Source organism: Manis javanica, chromosome 1, assembly GCF_040802235.1.
Source record: "Manis javanica isolate MJ-LG chromosome 1, MJ_LKY, whole genome shotgun sequence".
NCBI lineage: Eukaryota > Metazoa > Chordata > Mammalia > Pholidota > Manidae > Manis > Manis javanica.
The window spans coordinates 96,075,608-96,090,327 of NC_133156.1; the positions used below are offsets into that span (position 1 = coordinate 96,075,608).

The following is a 14,720-nucleotide window of genomic DNA, read 5'->3' on the forward strand; positions in this document are numbered from 1 at the left end:
GTTTGGGGGCAAATGGGAAGGTGTGAAATCTTAGGGGTTCCCTTTCCTCTTGCCCCAGAAAAGAGTCAGCCAATTTCTGAGACCTTTCACCACCTGGACCAAGCACCCCTCTTCTTATCTGAGGCCATGCAGAGCAGTGCAGATGAGGAAAATAGGGAATAAGAAGCAAAGGAACCTCTCTAAGTTAGGGAAACTTGTATAAAAGGAACATTGGGGCGATAATGATGGTTTTCATTTCCTATTCTGTGTTGAACTACACATTTGCAAGCAGGTTAAATTTCTCAAACTCTGAGCCAGGGCAGCCTAATAACAGCGGGGAATGGGAAACAAAGGCTTGGGCTTCACTGCAGTGCTGTCATCGGTGTCAGTGGGTAAATTTTTTTAGCAGCTTAATGTGGTTCTATTGGATTGGAATAGAACAAATTCAGCTGTGGGCTCACTACTGGTCAGTTGGTCTTCCTTTTTGTTTATGATTTTGGACAGGGAGGCTGATAAACAAGGTGAAGAAAGGCATTTTCATCATCATCATCGAATACTGTAGGGCCTTCCCAGATAACTCTAGACAAACCCATCATGGATCAGCATCTTTTACTTTTCTATGTGCTTTTGGAGGTTTTGAGACCAGAGATGAAAATGTGCTTTCCAAACAGTGTGGACTTCACCTAAAAGTGCTGTGAACCGAGTCATAATGAGCACTGGAGCCCATTCTTCTCCTATTGCTGCCTTCATTAGGTGTACAGTTTTCCCTAATCTCACATGCATGCAGTCTTTGACTTCTTACCCACAGGTTTGATTGAGCACCATCCATTTATTTGTGAATTTTGATGGATGAGAAACTAGTATCAATTTAAAAATAAACATTCCTCTCAGTTGTTATGGACAAACACAATTTGGTTACCTCAGTGTAAGACAATAAAGATGACAGTGATGGGATAATATTATTAATTTTGTGATAATAAGCATTTTCCAAGCTAGAATAGAGCATGAGAGATGTTATCCCAGAGTTGGACTTTAAACTTAGATCTGAAGTTCATAGCTGTTAGGAGGGATCTGGAAATGCTGAGGTGGCAAGACATTTTGTCATGTTTAATCTGACCTCTGTTTTCCAGCCAAGATAGATACTTGCTAAATGATATATTTCCTCTTGAACAAACTGGGAAGGTTGAAGTGTTCCTTGCAGTAAAAGACACTTTTAGCTGGTTGTTACTGCCCATGTTGTACTCTGAGGGGCTTTGCTCATGTCAAAGGCTGCACAAGATACTGGGTTTGGGAGATGTATTTCGGGAGCAAATGGGCAGCTCCAATGGCCTTGTTACCTTTCTACAGAATAAAACCCAAGGGCAGGTAGTGAGGAAAATGGGCTGCTAGGCTTGTTGCTTGCTTTTCTCAGCTTAGCCTGCTCAGATTTTCTCCCTTAAAATAAGAATTTTACACCAGGGAGAAAACAGGACTGAGAATAAGCCTCAGGTTTCTCCCAAGTTCCAGTAAAGTAGCCTCCACTCTGAGTCAGTGAGTGAATGGATGAGAACACAGGAAGCCAAACTCCGTCACCAAGAGCCCAGAAAAGGGACCTAAAATACTTTTTTCAAAGAGAGAAGCATTAACAAAATGATGGGGAAGACACAAAATAGAAGAACAGAGAAAGAAGAAAGAGGAAGTAGAATTCAGGAGGGAAAAAAATCCTAAGACATAAGGTTATTGAAGTGCGAACAGAAAGCAAAATTGCACCCAATCTCCTGTAGCCCAGCTTGCCTGTCAAAACTTTGACTCAAAGCCATGGGCACGTCTATTTCCTATTTGTCTTGGAATCTTCAAGATGTAGTCAGGAGATTTGCTATTTAGAAGTGGTAAAAGTGTGCTGGTTATCTTTGTTTCCCACTCTGTATCTACCCAGGTGTTTTGCACATAAAAGAATTTCAACAGATTGAAATAGTCAATATCTTATGTCTACAATTGCAAATTGAAATGTGGAATTGAGATGGTTTGGGGATGAAAAATGGATTTTAGAAACAGACCTGAATGGTCCATCTGAATAAAATATTTATACTTTTGGGCTAGACCCATGGCCTGCAGGGTTCCGTATTTTGACTCTAAGTGGGTAACAAAGGTTGTGGAATGTTAGGGATAGAGGAGTCCAGAGCTGTCATCCATACCAACTGATTCACCAGTCAACTGCTCAGCTCTCAACCCTATCAAGACAGATCCTGCATGAGTGAGCTTCCAGCTACTGATTCTTTGCCTGTCCTATGGGCATTATGTTATAGTGGGATCAACTGCACCCTATGCAGTGCAGTGAAATGCTACCTTCGTCTGGTCCTTCCTCCACCTCCAGCATCCAAAGTGGCATCCACTAACATCCACTAATGCAGCATGTGAAGAGACTTAGTTCCAGCCACTCCGCTCTAGACTCCTGTTGGCTATTAAGAGGTGTTTGGGGACTTTTTCATTTGGTGAGTGAGATAAATCAATCACACAATATGTGGGGTATAGCGTCTACTATAGGATTTTCCCCAGGCTCTTTTCTCAGTATCTTTATCTCTGAGTTGGTTCATACTAACTCAGTGGGCCACATTTAGAGTAATTAACAGTTTGTTTCTTTTACCCCCATCTGTTGTAGGGTGTCCAGAGTCACACAGAATCTCCTCCAGGTGCTTTTGGTGGTTTGCCCAAGTTGCCTATTGAACGCTCAGGAGCCAGGCGCTGGGAGCAAGGGCACCTGCCATGTCCTTCTCCTTGGCTCAGGTCTCTAGTAGAGCGCCTTTCACCAGAATCCTGACCCCAGGACCATTACAATAATTAGTACTCTGTGAAGTCTCAATGTATATTAAAGGTTTGTGATAATGGAAAGCTGATCTTTGACCTATCCCTAGAAATGGGCAGTGGTGAATACACCAGGATATCCCAATCCCCCTCACTGTAAAGGAGAAAGTTCCAAGACTTAGTACCTTCCTGGTAATGGCAGGAGGAGATAGTCTGGTAAAAGATACACAAGTCAGTATCAGGAACGTGATTTGCATTCATGGCTTCAAAATCAAATCGATCAAATGAATAGCATGGAAAGACAATAGAAGTAATTAGACCCTTCCTTTCCCCTCTCTCACATACAAATGTGATTTTAGTAAATAAGGGCAAACAGTTTATTGTGGGACTTTCTACTTAATTTAGGAGGATGCTCTCTCTGAGACAGGACCATCGCTTTTCTTTTGTAAGGAGCCGAGTTAGATGTTTTCTTAGGAAACGTCTAGCATATGCACACACGCAACTCTCATCTGTATACCATCAACACAGATCATCCTATTTTTCTAAAAACATCCTTTCAACACTGGATAATTCTTAATCTGAGTGAGGGCAATATTCTTTATCTTCCCTGAAGTCTATCTACAGCCACCTTTCCTGTCTGGCCTACAGTAAGAACCTGTTCTCTCTGAATTTCAGAATTGGAAGAGGCTTGTGCAAACTAGCCTTTTGAAAAGTAACTCCGGGCTCCCTCTGCTGTCTATTCCAAGTTCTTCAGCTGCACAGTAGTGATAGAAAGCATGAAGCATGAAGGATTAATAAAAAAGCCTAAGAATACACTACACACACACATTTATGTATGTATGTGTGTATGTGTGTATATGTGTGTGTGTATGCACATGTATTTCAACCTTTTTTGCTCAGCGTCCCCTTTAAGATTCTACTGAATCAACAGTATAAACCACCTCCCCTGAAAAGTGCACACATGTGCATGTGCACACACACACATGCACATACAGCCACCACTTGGGCAGGCAATACAGAGACAGAGGTAAAAACATGAGCTCTGATGCCTGGTAGGCATCAGACTACCCTGTACTCCCCACTCCCTAAGATTATAGCCACAGGCAAGCACCTTAACCTCTCTGAGCTTCAGTTTCCTTATCTGTGAAATAGGGTAACATTACCACATAGGGTTTTCCTAAAGATTAAATGAGATACCACATACAAAGTGCTTTGCACAGGGCCTAACAAATGGTAAGCCTTACTATGCGTTGGCTGTTTTGTCCTTTTATTTTATGAACCCTAGCATACAAAGCCCTGCTGTTGTTGAATTCTCTGTCACCTGAGCATGATGTGACAAAGAAACAATAATGCTCATCTAAACTGGAAATGGTATTTCCTCTGCTCTCTGGAGTTTGATCTAGGGAAACAAGCCCTATGGCCCCAAAGCTTTATCATGAGTTGCTTGGTTCTCCTCTTGGCTTTTCAGTGAGCAGCATTCCCGCTGAATTCTCTTTGGACATGCATGTGGCCATCCTGCCTCCAGCCACAACCAGAACATCTTAAATGACCTGACATTAATTTAGTAATTTCTAGCCAAGTTCAATCCTCTTGAACCTTAGTGGCTCCATGTTGTATTTCCTTGGGGTGCAGTGGGACACATGAGGAGGTTATGCTGCTCAGTACCAGGAACGTGACTTGCATTCATGGCTTCAAAATCAAATCAAGTTGTAGAGTGGGTTGTGGGTAACGTCAAGGTTCCTATTGCCAGGATTCTCACCTGGCCTGGTCGGCTAGCTCACTATACACATGTGGGCAATACTTTGCTATTGACTCTATGTAAAGAGCTCTGCCCAGTACTCTGGGTGACACAATGGCATGGCCGCATGGCTTGCTGCACAGCTACAGGAGAGCAGAAACTGGAGTGGTGGCGGCATTGAGGACAGACTGAGATGGCTGCAGGGGCAGAGAGGCCCAGAGGCAGAGCCCGGGCTTGCTGCATGCAGACTTGCTCTAAGTGGACAGCATTTTAGTGAATGACCTGTCACCATGGGAATAAAGTTGGGTTGAAACCCTTTTACCCTGTGGGGAAGTTGGGGTTCCTATGGCCAGGATCCTCACTGAACTTAAACCACCTGATGATGTAACTGGCCTGTTGCTGGGAGGCCGCTTCCACACCTTTAGGCAATAAGCTATTATTGCGCTATGTAGAGAGCTCGGCCCAGTGCTCTGGGCGGAGGCAGACACTAGTGCTCAACCTACTGCTGGAGAACAAGCTGGGTAATAAACTCTTTAACCCAAAGAACATTTTGCTGTCAATTTCTTTGGTCACACTGAATCCATAGTGAACTTTCCCAGGGCTGAAACCCACTGGGAAGACAATTGTCAATCATTGGCAGGATTCACTGTTGACCAAGGAAAAGATCAGGCTACCCTCATGGGAGGAGTGTTTCTGCGGGCTGCACCTATGGATGGGGAGACATTCAAGTGTCCCCTGTGGACATGTGGTACCATGAAGGGGAGGAAGACTAGGGTCCACCGCAAGAAAAAGCTGACTGAAATGGTGTCACTACGAAGTGCTATAGCCCGAGAGGAAGCAGCAGGAGAAGGAGCAGCGGCATGAGAAAAAGCAGCCGGAGAGTGCAGGCTGCCAGGTGCTGCAGGGCAGGGGAAGGCTGTAGTGGAGCCATCAGCCCCAGAAATGAAGGAGGGGAGGTTTGATGAACAGGTGGGGATGGAGGCCCTGCCAGTGCCAGACGCATCAGCCTCTCCTCGGTTACAACCCCACCCAGTTGAAAACTGGTTGAAAGCTCCAAAGAAAATAAAGACTTGGCAGTCGCGGGTTCTTCCAGGAGAAGTGCAGCCCCCTCCCCAGGTTGTGGAGCTCTCCAGGCTCTGCTCCTATCCTCAGGCTCAAGCAATGAAAGCACAAAAGGAAATGCGGTCTGCTGCTCCAAGGAAGAATTTAAATGGCCCCGTGAAGGTCATGAGGACCCAGATGTGGGTTGATTTGATAAGGGCAGGAGCAGACAGAAAGAAATTAGATGGAAAGTCAAATAGAATCTTACTGGACCTGTGGCAACAACTGAAACTGGAGTGGCGGTTCCGGCCACTGAGGTCGAAGCAGAAGCCAGAGACAAGGCGACAAGACCCGCCTGTGAGTCTGCAAGACTTTCTACTGGAGTAGCTAAAGAAGGTGGGTATTGTAAGGCCCCCACAGGGTCCTCTAGATTAACTCATTTGAGTAGAAATGGTTTGAATACAGCCAGGATGACCACTTGGTGGCAATGGATCTCCTCAGGTTGAGGGTTATAATTTGTTGTAATATTTGTTATTTGTATATTGTCATAACCTCTGTTGTTATTATGTTATTATGGAATTTGGTTGCAATGTTCCAGCTTCCTTGCACAAGGACCATTGCACAGGATTGAGGGCACAGAGACTGAGGGGCCAGAAATCTGAGGGGGTGGAGTGTAGATAAAGTGAAGGTTCCAATGGTCAGGATTCTCACCTGGCCCTGGTTGGCTAGCTCACTACACACGTGTGGGCAATACATTGCTACTGACTATTTAAAGAGCTCTGCCCAGTGCTCTGGGCAACACGGTGGCATGGCCACATGGCAGCTGCACAGCTACAGGAGGGCAGAGACTGACATGGCTTGGGGGGCAGAGAGGCCCAGAGCAGAGCTCGGCTTGCTGTATGCAGACTTGCTTTGAGTGGACGGCATTCTAGTGATTGACCCGCCACTGTGGGAATAAAGTTGGGTATAAACCCTTTCACCCCCAAGAACATTCCATTGTCATTTTCAGTCTCACTGAATCCATACTGAACTTGTTTGGGGCTGAAACCCATTGGCAAGACATGGGGCTTACACTTTTCTTTGTGATATCACTTACAATTCAACAGGATGACCTTGCTGCCTGGGACTGAGGGAGATTTGGGGGATTAAGTGACATGGTGACACTGGGCTCTTCTGAGTGAGCAGCTTGGCCTGATGTGGGGCAGGAAGAGTTCTAAGGGCAGATGAGGAAAGTAAGCATCACTAAACTAGCGATGCATTTCCCAGGCAGGCCTGCAGATGCAGATGATTCTCTGGTGCCTACCAGGCCCACTCAGGGGCTCCTGCGGCATTTTCCTCTCAGAGCCTAATTAAATGAGGCCTAACTCTTCTAGCTCAAAGCATGGGGTTCTTTTTTTTGCCTCTGGACCTTCTTTCCCTAACTCTAGCTTTAATCATGGTGGTAATGCTGCCTCTGAGGCCCCTGGAGGCCACAGCCCTTAGAAGAAGGGTCTACTGAGCAAGGCAGGCAAGTGGGTAGGGGGTGCATTCAGCGTTGTGATCCTGTTTCATCAGTAGCTTGGGGGCTTCCCCTGGAGCCCTGTGCCCTCTCCCTACTACCTGTCCTTCCCAATTCACTTTGGTCTCAGATTAGCTGGGAGCTTAGAAATAGTGGGGAGAATCCCACAGAGTCAGAACTGGAAGACAGAGGGCTCTGGGCTAATATGTTAATGCACTAGTTGGCCCACTGCCCTCATCCCCTTCTCAGGCATTCGATTTCTCTGAGTCTTGGCTCTGTCATATGTAAAACTAAGATAGAATGACCAGTTCATGAGAGCATTATGGAGTACTTAAAGCATAGCATGGCAGACTATACATGTAAACTAAAAACTGCCATTAGTTCACTGTCTCAAAAAATATTAAGGCCCCATTGTATGTATTACTCTACATAGGCAGTTTGGGGTCATATAATGTAGAACACTTTATCCTTCAGGCAATGCTCCATACACTTAGAAAAAGTTCTGTAGCACAAGGCAACGTACTTTAGTGCCAAAATGACTCACAGGCAATTGGTGCCATGACCAGAAAAAGTCCTCCTCTTACTGTGTGTGTGTGCGTGTGCACACACTTGCCACTCATTACATGCCACATTACCCTGGACATATTATTTATCCCAAATTGTGATCACGTGGTCATTTGTGCAGTTATCCATATGTCTGTTCCTCTTGCAGAATGCAAGCTCCGTGAGAAGGGAGGGCATTTTTAATCCCTTTGTTTTGACTCCATGCTAACCATTAAAATATATTTCAATCAGAATTACACCAGTTCAATTTTTGTTCAGAAGATTAATGCCATTTAAGCCCACTTAATGAGAAATTTTCTTTTTTAAAATCTTTTTACTTTTCTGAAACATTCCCATCGGGATCAATTCACAATGATTTGGTTCACCACATTTTAAAATTTATAACGCATATCAAATTTTACTGATCACAGAATGTACTGGTGGAGGAGGGCAGGGGAGGACAGATGAACTAGGTGAAGGAGATTCGGAAATACACACTTTCAGTTATAAAATAAGTCTCAGGAAAGATACAGCATGGCGAATATAGTCAATATTGTAGTAACTTGGCATGGTTATTACATGGTAACTACACTTACTATGCTGAGCATTTTGTAATGCATCTGTCATATCGCAATGTTGTACACCTGAAACTATTAATGTCAACTGCACATCAATAAACATTTTTACTGATCATGTCTTCTGCCATTGTGATTTTTTAAATGGCTATTTTACCTATTGAGTTTAACTTTTCCAAGGCAGATTTACAGATAGATATGTTATAAATTTGAATTTTGAATTATTTTCATCAAGCTTTGTGGTATTTTGTCATATGTTGCCTTACTTTATATGAATGTGTGTGTGTGTGTATGTGTAGAGAAAGAGAGATGTACAGATCATTTGAAAACACTAAGGAAATGTATTTTTCATTGATCTTAAATCAAAATGCCCTGGGACTCCTGATTCTTCGAATCCAGTGGAGAGCTAAGGGTGGGGTGGGTCAACATCAAAGTGAGGGTCTTATGAGGAGAGGCAAGTGGCCGAGGCACAGACCCCAGCAGTGGGACCAGCATGAGCTTGCAGATACTTGCTCAGGAATCCAGGGACAAGGCCACACTTTCCTCTTCCCTCCTCCTCACAGCAGAGGCCAGAGAGGACCCAGACACTGGATCTGAAGCCGAAGCGCCCCCATGCATATGAAGGAATCCTGGCTTCCTCTGACAACAGTGGTTTTAAGTGCAGTCCCCATACTAGTAGCAGCCTGAAAGAATTCACTAGAAACGCACATTCCTGTTCCCTATTCCAGATCTATGGAATCAGAAACACTGGCGTGGGGCCCAGTCATCTTGCTTGGATACGCTCTCCAGGTGGCCGTGATACTTGCTGAAGTTTGAGAACCGCTGCTTAAACTCAGCTGTCATCTTGGCTACAAAAAGAGGTAAGAAGAAGATATCCAGAAAGATCACTTACCTAAAAAAGGAAGTAAAAGCTTAAAACACTCTTCCAACAAGATCAAGTCTTCCATGAATTCCTCTCTCAGGTTCTCAATATAACCAGAGAGCACATAAGGAATTTTTGTTCACTTGCAGAGAGCAAAATCTACAATTTTGCCTACCTGAATGGTAGCAGGTAAATCTTTACCTCCCCATTATAATTTCCATTACTATTCATTATGAATTAGTTCAATTTTTTATTAATTTCTTGAGTCATTGTCAACAAAACTGTCAGCAAAAATTGTCCAGATTTTTTGCCTATTTCACCACCAAGTCCATTCTTCAGCAGGATTTTGATCACTGCAGTGAGTACTACCTACAGAAGCAAAGAGCAAATGACTAGGATAAAAGGGCCTTAACATCAACATGACAGGCTAAAAATGTTCTGCTTTGGGAAAGGGAGCTTTTCACAGTCTTTCCCTGTGGCATCTTAAGAGGCATTCATAGTGCCTTGTCTTTGGTAGACAATATCTATTTGGTGAATGGATGTATCATTCACACAGGTTCCACAGCTTGAGGATGCCTATGGAAGAGGTGACACGAGCTGGATCTACAAAATGGGTAGAAAAGGATGGATAGAGGAGCGGGGGTATTTTAGTGGGGAGGGAAAAGGAATCATAATAGGCTGAACAAAAGCTTGGAGTCAGGTTTAAAGGTGAAGTGTTTGGGATTGAGTGGAAGGCACTAGAGAGAAAAGTGATTCACGAGGGAATCATGGTTACATGATATACATGAGTTAGCGAGCTAAATGAGCACTCATCCTCTAACGGTCCCTCCTGTGTGAGGCACAGGGCAGACAGCGGAGAATGGGACAGACGTGGCACCTAAATCTATACAGAACAGAAAACAGGCAATGACAGGAGGGTAGGTGTGGATAAGTCAAGTACATAAGCAGCTCACCTAACCTGGCCTTGAGGGGTAGTTGGGTCCAGAGCACTTTCTCAGAGGAAAAGACCAGAATGGTGAGTAGGAGGGAAAAGGATACAGAGTAGCAAGGGATGGAGCTGCTGGGCAGCCCGGGCCAGATTATGTAGGACCTTTGAGATCATGTCAGAGGCTGAACTTCATCGCTAGGGATGTGAGCACTCAGCGGAGAGGACACATTGGTTTGGACAGCTCACTTCGGCTTCAGTAGAGAGGGCAGCTGGAAGACAGATGACTGATGGTGGTGGCTTCCATTAGGGAGGTAGCAAAGAGCTTGCTGGAAAAACTCTGTGACAGTTTAAAACACATCCATACATTCTTTGACATTCCACCACTGAGAGGTGGAATGTATGCTCCCTTCCCTCTGATCTCCACGAGCCTGTGACTTGGGTGGAAGGGATGCTATGTGACTTCTGAGACCAGTTCATAAAAGGTGACAACAGGTTCTGCCTGGCACTCTTGGGACATGATCCCTAGCACCCAGCCACTATGCTGTCAGGGAGCTACAGGCAGATGTTCAGGTCCCAGCCTCAGCTCAGGTGCTAGCATCAGCTGCCAGCAATACTAAGGGAGGAAGCCTCTGAGTTGACTCCAGTCCCAGCCATCATGTGACTAAAAGTGCATGAGCTCCTGAGTAAGCACTACTCGGCTGAACCCCATCCACCCTAAGGATAATGAGAAACAATAAACTGATTGGTGGTGTTTTAAGCAACTAAGTTCTCCTGAGTGTTTTTGACATAGCAAGAGAGAACCAGAACACTGTCCTGGTATCACCGAATTTAGGAGATAGCTTTTCATCTCTTTCTCATACTGTGCTGTACTCACCATGATCATTTTTGGATTTTGGAGCACCAGATATTTACAGTAAGTGAAAACAATCTATAAAGGCACATGACAGAGCTGGGGGATAAGACGTCTGTTCAACCAAATATTCTCATTAACAGAATAAGTACATATTTTAGGCAAATTACTGAAGAGTAAGTAGATGCTGTAGGCAAATTACTGATTGCAAAGACAGACTATTTATCAAAGAAACTGCCACATTTTAAAGAATGAAATGCTCTTTACTGGACATACTTTTCCTCTGGTGTTTTTTCTTAGCCTTCAGAGTCACCTATTATTTTGGGATAGACATTATCCACATTTGTCATCTCTGTACTAGGCTGCCCCCCAGTAAGACTTCTGTGAGCAAGTGAAGAGGCCAGTTTTGCAGTCAGCAGAGCACCACAGTGGCCAGCTGCCCAGAGCACAGGGCTTGGTGAGGAAGGTCATGGCTGCTATTTATTGCTCACAAAATTTGTCATTATTTTGCTAATGAGTGGTTGTTACCTAACAACCAGGACCACATTCATCCAAAGCATAATAGTCATTTGAATGCTCTTTGGAAATGCTGGAAAAGATAAAAGGTAAGTTGGGGGACAGGAAGCATGCCTTACTATTCCCTAAGACTTTGAAGGTAGAAAAATCTAAAGGTTTATTTTTTTTTTTAACAAAACACAGACACACACAAAATACAATTAAGATTCTATGAAGGCAGAGAATTTTCTCTAAAAGGGGCTAATGCTTCACAGGACATAGCAAGAGAAATTCTTATGGTATCTACAAGCAGGAAGAAGAACTCATTTGTGTATGCAATTCTTCAACGAGGTGCGAACATTCTGCATGCTACTGACAGAAATAGCAACAGCAAACATTTAGAGCATATTTCATCCCAGGCACTGTTTGTTTGCTTTACGTTTACTCATTCCCCCCTCAAAGCAAGCCTATGAGGTGGGTGTTATGTAAGTGATGGGAGTCCCTCGTATTCTATCTCTGCAGAGGTTCTCCTTTTCTTCTCTGGCGACACAGAAGGTGGCAAAGAGGGAAGGCACCGGACTGGAGTCTCTAGCTCCACCTAAAGGTAGGGATGTCAGTTTGGCCAAGTCACTTCCTTGACGTGAAAGGAGTGTTAAATGAGAAGACTCAGAAGATTCCTCCTACTCTCAAATCTCTGATTCTAAGAACAGTTCTTGCAGAACATAAAGCTAACCGTACTTCTTCAGTAGCACTGAAGAGTCTTGAGTACTCTAGGAAGGTGGCCAGGAGGCCTGAACGTCATGTGGGCCTTTAGAAACAAGACACAGCTCACCCGGTGCTGGGCCTCAAACCATCAAGCGGTGGGTCAGTGAGGAAGCTTTATCTGCTGTCATTACACAGTTACTGTACAAAAAAAAGAGACATCCAAAAAGTGAAGAGAAAATCATTAACAAATGAGATGAACTACAGGCCCAAATATTTATGACCCACATAGAAAAGCAATAGAGAGAGCATTATGTCATTTGATTGGCACTTATCATGAAGAGCACATGGCTTGCCTATGATCAAAGCAGTAATAATATAAATTTTGGCTTACATATCAGTTCTGAGAGCTAAATTCTCATTCTGTTTGTGCCACTAAGAAACAAAACATAATCCCAGAAAGTTTTTCTCAGGAACCTTTTTATTTTTATTTTTGTGAGGAAGTTTGACACTACTAACCTTTGAATGAAAATTTCAAATCAATATGCAGATTCACATAGGCACCATTATTTTATAGATGTAAAAATGAGGGCTCAAGTATCCTATTTAGGGTCACAAATAAATGATGACAGAATCATGAGAAAACCCTGGGCTTTTCTCCAGCATGGCCGACAAGGGTTTCAGACCTGAATTCAGCAAGGGTATAATCTTCAGGTAACTACTCCCCTGAAAATTAGTTGGAGTCAACCACTTACAGTGACATTCTTCCCCAGTAGTGCTTATTGGGTTCTGCTCTGGCTCCGGAAGCTGCACTGGGGACCATGACCACATTCCTGGGATGATCCTCAGCAGCTCACAGAGGCAACGCCTCGTTTCTGAGGGAGCCGAGATGAGCTTTCTGCTTGCTCATGTCTAGATCTCCACGGCGGCACGACCTACTAACTTCTCAGGTCGGCATGCCAGCACTCAGTGAACTCAGAAATGAAGGAGGAAACCAGTGTTACTACAGGGTCCAGTGGAGAACGATGCCCAATTCCTTAGGATGCCAGTATCCCACCAGAAGCAGGCCCTTGCCAACCAAGACCCACAGGTGCAGAAGTGGTCCGGAGGCTTACTCAGCCCACAGGGACTGGCTGAGTGGCTGGAAGGTCCGACGGCTGACTGTCCTCTTGCTTAACAGCATCACACAGGGCTTCCTGTCCTTGGGGGTATGGCAGAGCAGAGCATCCAAAGTGGAAGGGGTGACCTGGCCATTTATGTGCAGTTGCCCGTAGATCTCATCAAACCTGGCCAGAAGTGGGGGCACACTCTTCACTTTTTCCCTCACTTTTGCCAGCTGGAAAAAGCAAAAAGAGAACAGCATTGTATCTCTGCAGTTCTTCCTATTCTTTTCTTTATCTACGAAGCAGAGACACAAATGTGTAAAAATGTATAGAGTACTGCCAGCATGGTGAAAACAAGGGTCCTGGGGCATAGAGAAGTACACACCCAAAATTCAAATGAATACTTGAAAATCATACCCAAGATCTTATAAAGGGGGGTAGAAAGAGAACAATGATACAATGAAACATAACAGGGAAAGGAGATCAAACAGTGATGGAACAGTTTGTTCAATTTAACAATCAGAGCAGCAGAGAAGGCCAAATTACATAGGACTTTATGTAATGGCAACTTTTTTGATATTAATTCTAAAAGCCATCAGAGTCCAAATTGGGACATGATGTGATTTAGGTTTCAAAAGCTGTGTAGAGAGTTGGGGGATAAAAGACCAATCCAGAGGCCCTATCTTAGCCCAGATGACAGAAGGTAATGGTTTAGATTGAAAAATATATAGAAAATACAGAGAAGTAGATGCATGTGAGGTATATTCTGAAGGTTAAGCTGAAAGGAAATATTGTTGAAGGGATGAAAGAAAGGGAGGAGTCAAAGATATTGTCCCAATTTGGGAGTTAGTAACTTGGTGGTGGGTGATGTCATTAACTGAGATGGGGAAAGTGGGCAGACCAGATGTGGAGAGGGAAAATCAAGAGTTCTCTTTTGGATGCAATTGAGAAGCCTGTGAAACATCTATGTGGATATGTCAGGAGGTTAATGGATATACAAGCATGAGGCATAGGCTAGAGGTCTAGACCAGAAGTGCAAATATTTGAAGTCACAAGTATATGAATGATATTTAGCACACAGTAGAAGTAGGTAAGGTCAAAATTAGGATGTGAAGCTACCTCCCAAACAAAACCAACATTCTGCTTAGTTAATGATACAACCTAACATTTCTTGGTGAAGCTTAGCTGTGATCAGGGTCCCTAACAAATCTTTCAGGCATCTTCTAAATATATCTTATCCCTATTTGCTACCTACATCCCTTCCTTTCAAACAAGGGCTCCCACTGAACCTTCAGGTAAGAAGTTGTAGCACTTCTTAAAGTTCTTACAAAGAAAAGTTTGTTTACAGTCCTTATGTTCAAGAGAGGTGACATCACGTGCAGGAGGCAGCTTCCCAAAGCAGCAAAGATTTGCCAACCTGGAGGTAACTCTGCTCTAACTGCATACCCATCAGTTCTCTCCTATCACAACAGAAATATTAAATGGTGTCATTAGGACCTTTCTACAATTTAAGCAGAAAAGAGATTGTACTAAATACTGTTTATTAATCTAGTTTTTACAAAGAAATCAATGAAGAAATAGCTATATTTGAGTGGTTTCAGTCACAGGATTGCAGGAAATCAATT

General features: G+C 43.8%; 1 protein-coding gene and 1 long non-coding RNA gene across 4 annotated transcripts in view; one reads left to right on the top strand and one right to left on the bottom strand.

The window, feature by feature from the left end:
- The first annotated feature begins 1,794 nt into the window (after positions 1 to 1,794).
- Positions 1,795 to 12,307, top strand: LOC140849089 (uncharacterized). The gene is made up of 3 exons (XR_012130637.1): positions 1,795 to 2,450; positions 8,884 to 9,015; positions 11,813 to 12,307. It is a non-coding gene; the product is annotated as an uncharacterized lncRNA (long non-coding RNA).
- A 148-nt stretch (positions 12,308 to 12,455) lies between these two features.
- Positions 12,456 to 14,720, bottom strand: part of PTCD2 (pentatricopeptide repeat domain 2) — a 35,239-nt gene continuing 32,974 nt past the window's right edge. For all 3 annotated transcript variants that reach the window (XM_037026167.2, XM_017642255.3, XM_017642256.3), the window contains one exon: positions 12,456 to 13,328. In XM_037026167.2, coding sequence (XP_036882062.2) covers positions 13,104 to 13,328 — 225 coding nt within the window. In that variant the 3' untranslated portion in view covers positions 12,456 to 13,103. The remainder of the gene's footprint in view (positions 13,329 to 14,720) is intronic.